At 39.4% G+C, this 16,761-nt stretch overlaps 1 protein-coding gene across 5 annotated transcripts in view; it reads right to left on the minus strand.

Annotated features, from left to right (window-relative positions):
- The window catches only part of SLC6A11 (solute carrier family 6 member 11), a 110,677-nt gene extending 98,221 nt beyond the window's left edge, over positions 1–12,456 (minus strand). The window contains exons 1-5 of one of the 5 annotated variants that reach the window (XM_063348356.1): positions 12,355–12,456; positions 11,080–11,310; positions 6,946–7,080; positions 6,639–6,779; positions 5,081–5,171 (exon numbers count right to left, since the gene is read on the minus strand). In XM_063348356.1, coding sequence (XP_063204426.1) covers positions 5,081–5,171; positions 6,639–6,779; positions 6,946–7,080; positions 11,080–11,299 — 587 coding nt within the window. In that variant the 5' untranslated portion in view covers positions 11,300–11,310; positions 12,355–12,456. Of the gene's footprint in view, positions 1–5,076; positions 5,172–6,638; positions 6,780–6,945; positions 7,081–11,079; positions 11,311–11,651; positions 12,116–12,354 lie in introns of those variants that run through there. The other 4 variants (XM_063348355.1, XM_063348353.1, XM_063348354.1 and 1 more) reach the window with 4 other exon arrangements.
- Positions 12,457–16,761: the final 4,305 nt, after the last annotated feature.

Raw genomic sequence — 16,761 nt, forward strand, 5'->3', positions numbered from 1 at the left:
GCTGAGAACAGCCCCTTTTCTCTTCCCTGGACAAAAAAAATGTTTTTTCTCACTAGGTTTTACTTGGAAATGCTAAGGATGTGTCACCCCCTCTAGAGAATGACAGGCCAACAACTAGACCTTCTTTAACAGAGGACTAAGTTGTTGTTATACAGCCAATAAAAAACTATTGAGGTGGAATCAACCACAAAACCATGGGTCCTCTGTCTGTCCAGCTCCCTTCCCAGGCACTAGAAACCTCAAATTCCTGACCATGGTGACAGACTGGAGTAGCAGCCAAAAGAGCACACAGACACAGCTGCTGCCCCCTATACCTGTTTCCTATTTCCTCTCCTAATGTAATAAGAAAGAATACAGAGCAATGGAATAGAGTATCCTCTCCCCTCTATTATGTTTCCCAGGCTATAAATATAGCCTCATCCACGGCCACAACTCTCGTTCATAGGACAGCTTTAACATACCCAAAATGATCAACAGCTCTATTATTACTGCAGCTACTGCTACTAACCGTTTAAAGTTTGGACACTAAAAATTCCATGTGCTGTACCTTGAAGTTACAATTATTATTTTTCCTTAGAAAACTCTTAATCAAGCTATACAATTAGCATGAGAGAAACACCATGAACAGTAGTTATCTGGACAGTCTCTGAATGCTGTGGACACCAGTATGAAATGAAAAGTGAAGTTTCAGACTGTTGCCTGTCCTTCAGAACATAGCATCAGAGAGTTTGAAGAATAAAAAGTGAATTTTTATCAATTCAGCTGCTTACCTTAGAAATCTGCATTTGCAGATGGAATGTGAGACTTCTCAAGATTATAGCTTGCAAAGTCTTTTTAAGTAAGGTAAGAAATCCTTTAATCTCCTAATTTTTCCCAGAGTTGTCAACACTGATACCTGTAGTCAGTAGCAAGCCTGCTAACTTGAATGAAGTCTTAAAACATTAACAAGGATAGCTATTTGTAAGCAGGAAAACAAGCATAGAGGGTCCAAACTCACAGACTCAGTCCAAACTGATCACAGACAGGATCAGATCATTTTCATTGTATGGCTACAGAGAAGTCAGTTATCGATTACGGGCTCACAAAAATATGTTAAGTTTTGAGGTCCTTGCATGTACAATGAGATTCTTCTGAGTGTACCAAAATGAAAACAGCACCTAGGACCTTACTTATCTCTAAAGTCTTTGCTTTTTTTTTTTTTTTTAACAATCTATGCAAGACAATAAATGGGCCTTCACCCTCTGGTGTGACCCAGCCACCAAAGCTGGTAGAAAATGCTGAATTTTCAGAGGAAGTAACTCTATATGTACTAGTGTAGCAAAGAAACAGTATCCTCTGTACAGACCTGAGGAAGGGTAACTGCTAGTCTGCATGTCAGAAAAGCTTCATAGCACGGCAGACTACCCTCTCCATCATCACTGCACTTGGGTGAGTTGCTGTTTGACTTCAGCAATAGCTTTAGGAGTAGCCAAGGCCACAGAAGCAATAAAAGCTAGAAATATTTCAGCAGAGAGGCCGAAATTTTTATTTGCAATCCTGCTCAAACGAGCTGAGCATTTAGATTTGCTTACAGTCACAAATAAGTAAGGGCTGAGCCTTCTAGCCCAGATGACAGAAAAGACCTAGTAGTACTAGTTAAATGAGGGAAGAGAAAAAAAAAAGGAAGAGAAAAAACAAGGAAAAAAAAGACAGACAAAAAAAAAAAGTCTTTTTCTTTTTTAAAAGCCAGAAATAAAGACATCCTTTTGGGCCCAGTCTACTCATTTACGCGCACGCACACACACACAAAACCAAATCCAACTTGTGCCCCTGCTACTAACCTCTGCTGGCATTTACATAATGCCAGTCTACAGTCTGCTGCGTGATACATAGCAACCTCTATATCCCTCACCGTTATTAACCTTTAGACTGAGAGCACTTGGCTGGAAAGAAACACATAGCACGGCTAAAACATGCATTTTTGTAAATATTGAGTCTTCCCCAACCATTTTGAGTTTTTTGGTTTGGGTTTTTTTCGGGGGTTGGGGTTTTTTTAATTAAAAAAAAAATCTGAAGATATTGTGAATACTTTAGAAGACTGTGGCAGTGTGATATCATTATCAAAGAAAGGTTGTAACATCGGCCTGACAGTTTACAAACGCAGTATTCAGTACTACATGTAAATGAGATCACATACAGTTAGCAAATAGGATCACTATTCACAATAATCACCACTAATTTACAGTTTATCTCAAGAGTAGATAGCAACAGACAAAAACAAGACACCGAAAAAAACCCACAAAACTCAAACTGTTTTCGCCCCAGCTGACTTTTTACATGATAAATTTGCTTTATTTGGTCATGACTTAGAGGAATTTCAACTGCAGACTTGACATTGGAGAGAGTAACGTGTAAAGGTTTTGAATGGCGTGGTTGTTCAGAAGAAACCTAGACCCTGCCCCTTCCCTTCACAGGCATCAGCTTAATTGTAAGGAACCTGGTCATTATGCAAATGAATTCAGTCCTGTGATTGGTTATTGCAGAAATGAAGATTCTCACACACTATCCACACGAGTTCTGAAAATAGCAACGAGCATCTGCTCTGTGCAGTCTACCCCATCAACTTTCTTTTCACTGCTTGTTTCAAAAAGACTCTTTCAATAAGTTTATGATTCCTGACACCAGAATTTATAACGGAGTGAAGTAACATCATGTGAACAAGACCTCTGGCTAAGTGAAATAACATTTCCTGTAACACTTATCTACAGTATAAAACGACTTGCTGGACAAATTAACTAATCTAGTAATATATTCACTTCACATTAACTACTCTGTGATCTGCACCGCATATCTATACACAAGACCTCTACTGTACATTTATGTCTGATATATTTAAGACATTACTTAATTATAATCTTTTGTTTATTCCAATTAGTTATTTTAATGCAAAAATCAGTCCTGATATTTAATAAAGCTCATTCTTCCACTACCAAACACTAGTTTGTCGTGCCTATTTTGAAGCCATGCAACGTCATACCTACTTAAATTTTAACTAGGCAAATACCTTCCTCAGCAGGAAGAGAGTACATTCAGTTTCCAAGGGTGAAACATCATACAACTTCACTTTTGCTTGGACAGAGAAAATAGATAAAATTAATATCTTAAACTATTTTGGCTGGTGTACTGCTAGTATTACAAAAAGTTTGTCCATAACACAACAAAGAAAAAAGTTTCAAATAAAAAACCAAACTAATTTGTTTACCTTCTCTTTTGATTTTTGTGATTTTAAAATTTTTGGAGTGTGTATTTTCAAGTTTGTATGCACAAGACTGTAAAACAAGTTAGAGAAGAGGCTAAATCTAGTTATCCCTTCTAGTTTCATAATTCGTTCCTAACTCAGCCAAAATCATAGGCAAATATGTCCAAAATGTGAAGGATTTAAAAGCCACTGTAACTTGAATCCAAGTTTAGCTATAGAATCTTGTTTAGCTTAATTTTTAGGGAATTCTGAGAAAGAGACATGCTTCAAAAACATCTGTATGTATGTCAAAATAACACCGACATAAGAATTTAGGCAATCCAAAAATGAGCACTAACAAAAAAACCCACAAATCCCTAGAAACATGAGCATATAAAACTTAGTCTGTGCCCTGCATATAATTCAACTGAAGATTGCCTGCTTTTCTGGATAACTGGAGTCACCATCAATTGCTGAGTTTTGAATATTGTTGAATAAGCAAATAAACACAGTGGGTAAATAAGGCTAGTACTGGAGAAAATACTTTGTTCCTTTACTCTCACTATATGAAATCTTAGTTCTAGTTATCCCAAAGAACCGTGAGATGTTTTTATTATAATTATGAAGTCATAGCAATAAGAGATGCCACCTAAGGAACTCTTGTTTATTCTGAAACGTTAGCTGGGAACTGGGTAGACTGGGTATATTTTGATTTAACGTGTTAGGTTTTCAGATTATTGAAAATTTTAACAGAAATTAACCAAAGAGTATATGCATTTTCATGCCTTGTTCAGATGTAATTTGGTTTTGGGGATTTTTTATTTTTAAATAAAACAATATTGTTTACTGAAGCAATGACTATCACCCACGAAGGCTAAGTTAACTTATGTAGCAAGACAAAGAAGTTGAGAAGCAAAGACAATAGTATATGCTAGCATTCAAGAAAACAATGTCAATGTAAAGTTCTTGTTTCAAGGGGAGTCTTAATTTATGGTCCTTTCGAAGCATAGCTATTGCTGTCCTGAACGTAAAACAGAGCTTTGAACACACGGCCTCAGAAAAAGGCTCACTCTTAATAATAAAATTAATGAGATTATAAAAGGCCTTCAAGAAATTTTAGTAACCTAGAATTTTGGAACACACATTGAACTGTGAGATGGCTTAGTATTAAAAGTAACATTCCATTCCTATGACTGTCTTAACACACTGCACCCTGCAAGGAACAAATATGCAACTACACATGCACTAATTAAATATTTATAGTATGAAAAAAAATGGGACATCACAAAAGCAGACCATATTTTGCAAAGATATAATTCTCTTCTATTATTCTAACTAGAAATCAGAATCAAGGAGACACAAGAGAGTTAAACTCTCCTGTTACTATAGCTGAATAACTAACACTTAAATAGTCCTTTAAAAAATAATGAGATACAGAAGCCAACGCATTAGTTAGCTCAAACAAGGATGAAGATGCAACTCCCAAACTCTTAAGAGAAAAAACATTCGGGAAAAAAACAAGAAATATTTAAAATCATTCCCTTTCTTTCACCTCTGCCTCCTCATTAGTATGGATTTGAGGCTCTTTCCTCCAGCAGCAGGAGCCAAGCTCCCAAGCAAGTGGCACACTTTGTTCTATGTTCTTTCAGGATATGGAATTCCTTGCCTCGTATCCTCTTAGGAAGAAAAAAAAAAAGTTAAAACTCTCATCCTGAATCTTTTTGGCTGTATGAGAAAATTTCCATCTGAACTCACATCACTAAGTGCTATAGGGTTATTACAAGGTGTAAATCACGTGTATATGATCAAAATATTGGAAGATAATGAATACTCTGATCAAACATAAAGTTTATGTGCACTTACTCCCAGAATTCCATCACTGGAGAAGTGGCATTTTGTAAAGACACTTGACTGCAGTTGCTCATATTAAGTTTTTGAAATTCCACACAGTTTTCTATAAAAGAACAAAAAAGAGTTTGCTATATTGACATGTAAGTACATTTCTTCTTGTGCATCTTCTGGTTTATGCATCCTGTAAAGCTACTATTCTATAATACATTTTCTCTACGTGGTTAAAGGATTTCCAGGTACACTACAATGCCGCAGCTGCTACATCTACAACACTATATTGTGATCACTAGATCACAGGCCTGTCCCAGAAAATTATCCACGCAGTATGCTACATTCTCCTGTAACACTTTCCAAAGGCACCGTTGCAACAGCAAGGGCCAATAAAACATCTGAGGCAGAAGAAAGATGCTTTGAAAAACTGAGGCAACTGATTGGGAATTACAACATACTGCTACTCCAACCGCTGGTTCAATGGCCAATAGTGACAATGGCTTATGAAACACAGCCAGCAACAAGTTTCCACTTTGCCTTAATATGGCAAGTGAAAAGTCACTCTGGCTTATTACTATTATCTCTAATACAGAGACAGGAGATCAAAGCAGCTCAGCATTGTTACGCTGACAGTATTTGAACAGCAATCAACATTGGCTAAGCTCCCTTGCAGGGCTGCCAAAATTGATACCGAAGCCTTCCATGTGTGTTGGGCCCAAGACTAGTTCCCATAACCTAAATTGCAAGATTTCTGATAGTTTTAGATGTGCTCAAAGAACACATCAAGATAATGACCAATTAATAAAAACCATGAAATACAGTACAATCGATACATGATTTGAAATCAGACAGTAACATAAGGAATAAATGCAACTTCAGGAATATGTAAGTAAGAGCATTGGTATGTATTCATCCCCATAGATGTCTGTGGTCTTCAAATGCAGTAAGTTGAGCATTACAGATAAAAATATTAATGAGAGGACAGATGAAGAGCCCTATACTGCATATCCTTATGAATACACACCTCATCTTTCATGCAAGAGGCTACTTTGCATGCAGTAAGAATTATTCATGTGACTAAATTTTCAGAAGTAGCTTGATGAACATTATCCCTCAACATCTGGCATTAAAAAGAGCGACTCCAAAGTTCCACACTTAATAATTTCCTCTCCATTTAAACTCCTCCTGATTTCATCAGAGTGAAAGAGCAAGATTGTAACCTGTCATCAGGTCATCAGCTCTTCAGTAGAATTCACTTACTGTATTCAGGGAGAATAGATATGATTGCAAATGAGAGTCTTGGGATTTAGCTAGAATATCTTACAGAATTAACAAAATCCAAAGTCATCTTCTGCTATCTAACGTTGCATTCTGCAGGAAGAAATGCTCATGCAATGACCTAAACCAAAAAGGTATGAATAAGTCTTCATTCCAGGATTCCTTTATCATGGCGTAGTGTGATGTGGTTGGTCCACTTCCCCAGACTTTTCTAACAGAATAGTTTTGTTCCTGACGTTTTAATATATTAATCAATTACTTGGAGGCATTTATATAGCAATAATCTCTATTAAGGTCATACCTGTATTCCATTCATGCCCACAGGTAGCCCAAGGAAGCTCTGTAGTAAAGCAGTTAAACAAATAGAAGATAGCCCATGCTAAAATGATGATGTAATATACATTTAGATGTGCCTCTATAACTTGGGTAGCATATCCAATACCTAGACAAAAAAAAAGTGAGACAATAGAAAACTTACTTTTCAGGTAATTTAAAAACAAATGCTTACTACTTTAAGTATATCTTAACTTGAATTTTGATATCATTTATTTTATTTTACTTCAAATTTAATGCATTCTTTTCCAGTAGAACACAGAACTGTTTGTTACCTTCAAATAGAGGGCAAACTTTCCTCCAGCATGTAATGCCTCCTTCACTAGTAAACTGTCCCAACGCCGTCTCCAAGAAAAATACTGGTATTCCACAGCAAATAAAAAAAACCACATATGGGATGAGGAAAGCACCTACAATCAAACATTGAGGGGGTATTGGTTATAATCAATACAGTTCCTGGACAGCATAGTGAGAAATTAGTTTTCTTAATAAAGGAAGGATCACCTATTAGCCATTTCTCAAGCATCATGCTGAAAGTGCAGAAAAAGTTCACTCCTGGCCTCAAATATCAAAAGTTAACCTGTAAGCCAATGTCATGGACTAAAAAGGACCAGATCAAAGTTCCTCAGTATAGACTAAACTCTGCTCATGTGTCTCTCAAGCACAGAAAAGACCACAGTCTCGCTCAGCCAGCCACACAGTTCTGCTCTGATCATCAAGTCAGTCTACGCTATCTTGTCTTCTGTGCTTTTCTCAGGAAAGCAGGGATGAAGAAGTTTTATGGAAACTAAATCCAAGAAGTCCTTTACATTATTTGGATAAGCCTGATGACAAAGATCATGAAAAAGAAGTGATGAGATGCGTTTTAGAACTACTTACAAGAACAGCAAAGCAGGGCTTGGCCTTACCAGCTAGAAATATTAACGTGAAATTATAGCAAAATACAAAGCATCAACATTTTTGTTAGATGCTAACAGTAAACTACAACATAGATAATGAATAGTCGAATTCAATGCTGAAGCACTGCATATGACAACAAAAAAAATAATCTGTTATCAATTAGCTCATAGCAGAAGTACTGTATTATGTAATGAGATTGATCGTGTTATTGGGTATGGCACCTAAAGAACATGGCTGTGAAGCATGCTGAAGCAAAGAAATCAGAGAAGATGTATATACATTAGGCATAGTGTCACTTGCTAATAATGTAGATTTTAAGTATTCCATTCAGAACTGAACCTAAATAATAAGGAATAAGATACAGCCTTTTGACTACGTAGAGAATCTGTTAACATAAGGCATAAAGAATTTTCTTCCTCATTCACCAAGTATTTAGACTTTCTAATGAGTCAAAGGATGAGGTGGAAAGCATGCAACTATATTAGTTTAGACTGAAACAAGGAAAGAAGGAAATAAATACTGAGAAGAAAGCACAAAATAACCGATTCTGCCATTTTTACTTACACCAAGAAAGTTTTACCAGTTTAACTAGGCAGACCAGCACAGTGAAGTACTGCACGTAATAATTTATCTGAAGTTGTAGGAAAATTACAAAGCTTTAACTGTCTCATTAAGTTATGACACTAAAGGCTAGTAGAGCATACTAAATGTGTTGCATCGAGGCCTCAACCTACTTGCTCCCAAACTAATAATCCCACAACACTAATTTACTTCATTTAAAGCTCTCATTAAATGATGTAAGCATCCCACCATTCACTCCATTTCAAATCAACACAAGGTATGCTAAACACAGAAAAGTTTTGGTGGCTGCAGTTTTTCCTAGGAAGGTGCGTTTTACAGTGCTGTGCATCATTGCGTACATTGATTGGTTCTTTAGAGCACTAGCAATAGCAGCATTTCCTTCCTTCAATGGAAGTCCTGAAGATCAATTTGGTCATTTATGAACAGCACCTTAACAGCTACCTCTCTAATACTAAATCTCTGTCAAAATATTAACTATGAACAAAATCTTTCTGAATATGCTTCAGGAATATTTCTACAACTACAAGGCAAATAGGTATCCCATTCATGACCTTAAAAAAAAACCAAAAAACAACACACCAAAACCCAACCACAACACCCCCACAACCTGCAACAATTGTTATGCTTTAGCCACTTTGATTCAAAAGTTGAGACAAATGCAGCTGCTTTGATTTGCAGGTTCTTCCCTCAGACCCAGAACATCAGAGAGATCTCTTCATGGGCCGTATCTTCCATCAACCAGACAACTTGCCTATAGTTGAATCTCAGCTGCATCTCAAGCAATACACGCAGATTTCACAAAGAATGAATTGTTACACTTAAAAACATGGTTTCTCAATGTGATTTATCCTTATAGGCCAGGTGAACTGCTAACCAAGCTTGGCCGACTCATACACACAATCATAGCGAGTTTAACATAGCGACTTGTTGAAATCAAAAGTATTGGCTTTGACTCTATTTTTCCAATGCTGTTCTACAACAGGTATGCCTCCTGGAAATCAAAGGCCATCATGTTTTCCAGCTTGCAAACACACCATATTCCAAGAAATATCTAATTCTAAGCATGCAAAGAAATTAATTTTCCTAAAACCCCCACTAATATAATAAGAGCAAATTAAAATTATAGAAGCTTATGCCTAGACTACCTGTTAGGACCTGTTACGTTACTGAGTGAGTAACAGAGAGAGGTCAGACCTCAGAAGCTCCATACGACTGCTTCTAGATTCGATCTGTATCTAGTAAGTTATGTCATAACTCGCTCATATGATCTTCCCAATGACTTCACTTACCACACACTAAGTAGTTTTCAGTATTAACATCTGATGCATCAAACAAGTCCAACTCTGGTCTAATTCCAGCAGGGCATTCCAGAGAGTTACAAAAACACAGGTCATAGACCAAGTCCTCATTGAGCAACACTGAAGTCAATGGCAAATTTCCCATGGTGCCAGGACATGCCCCATTAAACCACACATGTTAATTCTATTCTTAAAGAATACAATAGTGATTAAGTATGATATTTAAGTAATTACTTTTCCACCAAATCACTCAAAAGCATGGTTAGAATTTTTTCTACCTAATGTTATACCCTTAAAAATGTTAGCACCACATTTTGAAAAGCTAGCGTATGCATACAAATGGGTATATAAATGCCACTCTGTGCACAAGGAGATATACATTATATACTAAAAAAAACCCAAAACCAAACTCTATTTTTTCCTCTGCCAAAATTTCTCTGGGAAAACTCTGACAACCAACAAGAAACTGTTCTCCATATCATATCCAGCATATTAATACTTGTATACTAACAGCAGTACTTGGTAGCACCATTCTTGAAAACAAGTGAATTCTTGTTACCTTAGTTTTGCCAAAGTACAGATACATAAAGAAAGGAGCCACAAACCATAAACACATCTTCCAGGGTAGTATTAGCCTTACAGAAACAGCAGATAAAATGGGCCAAAACCACTCCTGAGTTCAGACAACCGTGCTTAGTTCTGGAGGGACAAGGGAAAGAAATTTGGCACGGTGTTGTTAGCAAATAAACCCGTTAAAGAACAGATCTTTGCAGATCAGCCACCAAACATATTACTTTTCTCCCAGCCTATATGCTGACACTAACACTGATTCAGACCTTAAGTGGGGAAGAATGTTGAATCCAGTCCACAGAATTCTAAACTAAATTTTTAATTTACTTTTCTCTCCTCATTGCTTCGCAAGTCACAGCTGACATGTTTATTCTTAACTGTCACAAATCTTACATAGTTTATACTTAACTATAACCAATACATGCCACGTGTTATACTTTTGTAGAACTTAAGTCTATTCTTTTCCTTCTCAAATAACATTCTTATTCTAAATTTTATAGGGTTTGCTCTCTTCTTTCAGTAACAGGCAGCTTTTACATCTTCCCCTGCCCTACTGTAGTGGTTTGGGAAGCAATGTGGAAAAAAAAGTATGGCTGAGTTAAAGAAATTTTCATATGACAAAGAAAAAAAGTAATCTTCATAGCATTATCCAAAACAATATTCATCCTCTCCAAAGTATACTGTTGTGAAAAACTGCTACGTTATTTTCTGTGTCAGACAAGCTTACTTAAGTATGCTTGGGTCTATTCACATGCAGAAGAAAACACGCAATGTACAACTGTAACAGAACACTGGCTTCTTCCACACTAAAAATCTTACAGAACAAAATATGTCCATTTACTAACGCAAAAGAAACTCGTGAAAGTAAGCTACACAATATTTAGGGATGAGAAGCAGAGAAATACAGCAGTTTTTTCTTATTTGTCAGATGCTTGATACTTCCCTATCCGCACATACACTGAAATCCTTACTAGTGCAAGAAATCACTGTAAAGCATGCTTAACTGTTTATTTCCCACATTTATGGAGAGTTGTAAATCAACACATGATGCCTTCTTACCTCCTCCATTCTTGTAGCAAAGATATGGGAACCTCCATACATTTCCCAACCCAATAATCTCCCCTGCCACAGAAAGCACAAATTCAACCTTATTGTTCCAGTGACCTCTTTCATGAACTTTCTTATCATTTCTGTGGACGAGGTTGGTACTTGAGGCTTCTGGGTCCAAAGCATCTTCTGGCTTGCCATTAATTATAGGAATAGTCTTTTCAGCTGTCATGACTGTTCAGCCTAGGGGAGACAAAAGAAAAACATATAGGCGTTTTAAGTCACTTGTTAGTAATAACCTTCAACGATTAAAGTCATCCCTCAGTCGTCATTGGCTTCTTATTACCTACAGAAGTTAGCTGGTGAAAGTGAAGGAGGCAACTCCGTAAGGCTGGAAAAGTTATAAAGAAGGAAAAATGGAAAAGGAAGGTGGCGGGGGGAGAGAAGCTTAGGTACAAGGGAAGGAGAAGAGGATTTCCAAGTTGAGACAGACAACTTAGTAGTACAACATTGTTTCAAAGCACAGACAGCAAAGCCTTTCAAAAATCCCTCCCCGAGCAAGGATCCCAGCTTGACTAACCTACCAGAGGACAGAGATCTCCCGCACCTTCCAGGCACACAGTTGAGAACAGAAGAAAGGGATGCGGCAAAGGGGCCCTGAATGGTTCTGGCCTGCCTGGAGGAGCGAGGGAGCTCCCAGATTACTCACCCAGGGCTCTGCCTCTGCGGCTAGGAGGGGGACAGGGTCTCTAGCTCAGGGCTCGGCTCCGAGCGCACCTCGCGGGCTGCCGCTCTGCGCTCTGTTGCACGGGAGGCGCGGGGCAGGGCGGCCGCCGGCGCCCAGCGGCAGAGGCGGGCGGGGGGAGGCGGGGATAAGGCGGACAGCCTTAGGATAACCAGGAGACGGGAAGCTGCGTCCTGTTCTGCGGCTGCTGCCCGGCCGGCCGGCGGGGATAGGATGCTCCCCGCGCCCTGGAGCCGGAATTTGCAAATGCTCAGCCTTCCCCAGAGCGATGGTATAACACCCGCCTCCCCCCTCCGCCCACCTCAGGCTGTCCCGCCAGCTCCCCCCTCCTCCTCTTCCTCCTCCTCCTCCACCCAGCATCACCACCCGAGCATCCCCAGCCCCTCGCTCCCCCCTCCCCGCCCCGGCGCAAAGCAGCCAGGGCCAAGCACCGGGCGGTCCCCAGCCCTGCTCTTTGCGCCCCCTCGGTTCCCTCGCTATGCGAGGGGGAGGCGACCTGCATGCGGCCGGCGGAGGGCCCGCAGCAGCGGCTCGCTGCGCACCTGCCGGCCGCCGTGCTGCAGTGCCCGCCGCGGCGGAGACAGCCCGGCCCCGCCGCCGCCCCGGCCGCCGGCTCCCCCGCGCCTGCTGCTGCCGGGGGTGGGCTCCTCGCCGGGGAGGGGGGGGGGGCTGGCAAGTTACAAAAAGGAGCCCGCCGTAAAACAGATGACAGTAAGGGGCCGGGGGGGGGAAGGGGAGGGGAGGGACGGGGAAGGGAGAACGGATTAAAAAAAAATATGTGGGGGGAACATTTGGAAAGTGTGGAAACAACGTGGGCGCTTTGGAGTTACAATGGGAAAATGCAGAAGCGGCCCACGTGGGCATTTCTGACCGGGATTTTGCTTCAAATTCAAGATAAAGAAGTGTAAAATAGAAGCAAGAAAAAAAATAATACAAACTGTTTTGTTTCAGGTTGCATGAAAAAGAGACTTTTTTCCCTATTTAATTTTCCACCCGCTGGTTTTTTTTGGTAGGTCAGTTATTTCCACCCCACTCCATGTTTCTCAACCCAAACTAATTACTTCTTCCATTTTTCATCTCCGCAGCTGCACCTTGGCAAATGGCAATACCCAACCCAGGTTTTAGCTTCGCTCTTCCCTCAGATCCAAACTCTCCCATTGCAGCTATGATCACCAATGTTTTTTGCTCTGAAAATACAGGAGATGCACTTTGGAACAGTCTCTTAAATCCTGGATTACATTTGAGTGTGTTGGAGAATGCTGTCCCGGATACACGAGGGACATGCTCTTCCATGTGCATTCTCTCCCTCTTGCCCTCCAGCTCCATAGACTTTCCACACTCCCAGGAAAACTCATCCAGTACTTACTGAAGACAGTGGAAAGATGCCTATGGATAGATTTTATATTAACTTTACCTGACTTTGGAAGCTTATACATGTAGCCTCAGTGTGTTTACACATTGAAGCTCCTACTGTGGTTAAAATTTTTAGAATTTTGCTTTTAAATTATGCATGCCACAAGAGAGGGTGTTGGGGCCTCACCCTACATTCTCTGTCAACTATATATCACAAACATTTGCACCTAACAGGTGCAGGATGAGGCCCTTTCTTTTCTTATTGATACCAACATACATAGCACTAGTCAAACCTACACTGTGAAATGAAAAACTGCTAGTGGTAAAACTATGACAGAGCTGCTGAATTTTGATCCCCCCCCCCAAAAAAAAAAAAAAAAAAAAAAAAAAGAGCATTCTCCACAGATATCACCAGAGCCGGGTTTGGTTTTGGGTGGTCTTTTTGTGTTTTACTTTTGTTTTGTTTCTAATGCAGCTGGTATTCATTAACTGAGGATGGAATAGATCCATTTTTTTCAACCTGGCTTTGTACAAACCAAAATCTACTTGGAGGGGTTTTTTGTTGTTTCATTCTGCCCCCCCCCCCCCCCCCCCCCTTCATCTAGTTTTCAGCAGGGAGCAAAACAGGCATTGTTTTTCTGTATTCCAGCCAGGCTGAGCAGGCTCAACAGGATACACTTAAACATCAAAGCTGAAACTGAATTCTCATTTCATTCCTGAAAGTAATTCTAAAAATGTAGGGAAGCTAAGGGACAGTAAACATTTGACTGATGATTCAATACATGGGAAAGACCAGTTTTCTTCAAATAGCCTAATGATACCAAATTGAAGGAGCCTGCTCCAAAGAACAGTCTATAGGATGACTGGCAGATGCAGAAGGTGTTTGATCATTGCTGGTTCGGTATTTGAAATGATTAATTCCTAGTGATAAGTGTTTTATCCACTGCTCTATTCTTGTACTGATTCCCATTCAGACTCCTACCAGTTGAAGGGTTTATGGAAGTAATTGCTAGCTGCTCATCTTTGTCAATACTTTACTGAAATACAGCACAGTGTTTGCAACATAAAACTTCCAAAATTTTAAAACAAGTTGATAACCCTGTGTTTTCTGAAATCTGGTGGAACCTCTATTGCAATGAAAAAATTCTCTGGTTTGCAGGTTACACTAGGTTAGTGCGTGAACTGAGGTGTATCTCATGCTCCTCATCACGAATTCATGCCTGCTTCTGTCAGTCTGTTGGGAGACCTGTACATGACATTCAATCAGAGCTGAACACGATGGCTGGGATGAGAGCGAACTTTGCAACATGGCTGTACCACAATAGAAGATAGATAGTTACCAATATCAAAAGACTGTTACTAGTAAAACCAGTATCTGCTACTAAAACACTAGATAACCAACTAAAACATGAGTACATACTCTGTAGAAGGGCTCGAAACATCATACATCAAATAATCTAGTTACAGCCAAGCATTGTCTACTCCATTCCTGATAGAGTAGCATCAGTTTTCCAGAAGCACTTAGAATTGTTGTCTACAACCCACTCACCAGAATTAAGTTTCCTGGCCATTCCTCTTGAGTCTCACATTAAAGCGATGTGTCCTAATGAAGGAATGCAGGTTCTGCTGTATTCAGATTTATCTCCACACTCCCAAGGAAACCATTAAAACGCTGTAGAAAGCAGACAGGGGTGGGGGTGGAAAGCAGATGTTTCTGTTAGCTAAAGAAAGGTGCTGTGAAGTACCAAATGTTCTAAACTACATTTATTTAGATCTATAAAGTAAAATTACTAAAGATGAGGAATTGATACAGAGAGTAATTCGAAAAAAGAACCTCCAAGAAAAAGCCATATTCCCACAGGATTCTGCCGGGATGCTGAAACACATGGCCCAGATACACCAAGGAATACCCAGGGTACCCAAGCTTCTTTAGTTACTGCCAGAGCTCATACTCAGCCTATTTTTCCATTTATTCTTTTCTGAGACTTCTACCTGTTCCACACTTTTGGGACACAAATAGGCAGAATATTAAGACATACCAACACATGTGGAGAATTAACTCTTTTGCTTTTTTTCCTGATTAGTGTCCAACCCCTACACAATTCAGAAGGCACATGAAGAAAACTGGACAATACTCTGCACATTCTGCTTTGCATGCTTATTTTCTTGGAAATAAAGATGCTTTGCTTATCCTGCACATTGAATCCTTGTTAGGATGCCTTTTCTGTAACACTACAGTTGGACAAGAGCGTAGTCTCTGTTACACTGTGTTATCTTTTGGCCCACATATGTGCCTCTAGATATTTGTGTTTTTCCTGAATAAAACAAACAAAAAAAGGAGGCAATAAATAGCTGTGCAAAAAAGAATTCTCACTAGGATTAAACCTACTATGAACAGAGCTAATTACACAATAGAGAGATCAATGCAACGTTCATGCAAGGGTTTAACGTGAGCAAAAGTCATGTTATATTGCTTTGGAAATGGAAAGGCTTGGCTCCATTTCTTCTCCTTATTAAATGTTGTTTCAACAATAGAGAGCCCTTTGTCAATGTAATTGAAGGGAGGAGGGAACAGCAATCCTCTCCAGATTTAAAAGTTTTAGTCTAGATTTGATATAAGCAAAATCTGCACAAGCCTTGTGTAAAGATTTCACAAAGTCAGGCTCTTCATGGGTAAATAGCTACACAAAAGAGAAGACATACAATAAGAATTTCATTAGTGATAGTGATCTGACACAATATTTTGGATCAAAAGCCTAAGATCATGAAGCAATTTGTGAACAAGAAAGACACCTTTAGCTATGCTATTACAGACTGGACTTAAGTCAAACAGCAATAGGCTGGCTGATTTGTGCCTAATCAGTTTTCTGCAATGGGGAAAAAAGAAGATTTATTTGTTGCAGATAACAACTTTAAGTTAAGCAACAACTGATTGTTGGTCTTCTATTTAGAAAGGCTTACCAGCTATCATTGGAGATCTCTCAAATTTATTGCCCCTGCCTCACAATGGTTAAGATGCTGAATTTAGAGTTCAAGAGAGCTGTGAAAACCACTTTTTCCATCTATTGATATTGCCCTTTTGGGGGCCTTCTCTTGTGCCTTGCTGCCAGTCGGAAATCCATATTTTTTTTCTGTTACATGCATTTTATCTTCCAGACCATCTTAACTTCTGAACAGGTTATATTCCACAATATGGGTTTTCTGTTACAGGCTTGTGCTAACATGTCTTCATCTTTGGATCACCTCTGAGGCATCTTGCTGTGAAAGGGTTAACTTCAATTCCCTTACAAAGTCCCTCTCAGTGCCTTTTGTCAGGCAGAATTTTCTGACAGTTATTTAGTGACTCCTTGTATTTTAACATATGACAAAGGTGATCTAACGTCTCATGAAAAAGGTGGTACACATCATGGGTTCCTCATGTTGCCTCACACAAGTAAGCACCATTCCCACTGCATTTTATGGAGATACCCTCTGCTAATGTGGCTAATGGTATCTTGAGCTTCCTAAACATGCGTTTTAGAGACAGACAGCACTTGGAGGGAACCTCCGATAGTGGGCTTATACACAGCTTCAAAGAGTTAGCAGTCATCTATCCA

The sequence above is a fragment of the Chroicocephalus ridibundus genome, chromosome 10, assembly GCF_963924245.1.
Source record: "Chroicocephalus ridibundus chromosome 10, bChrRid1.1, whole genome shotgun sequence".
NCBI lineage: Eukaryota > Metazoa > Chordata > Aves > Charadriiformes > Laridae > Chroicocephalus > Chroicocephalus ridibundus.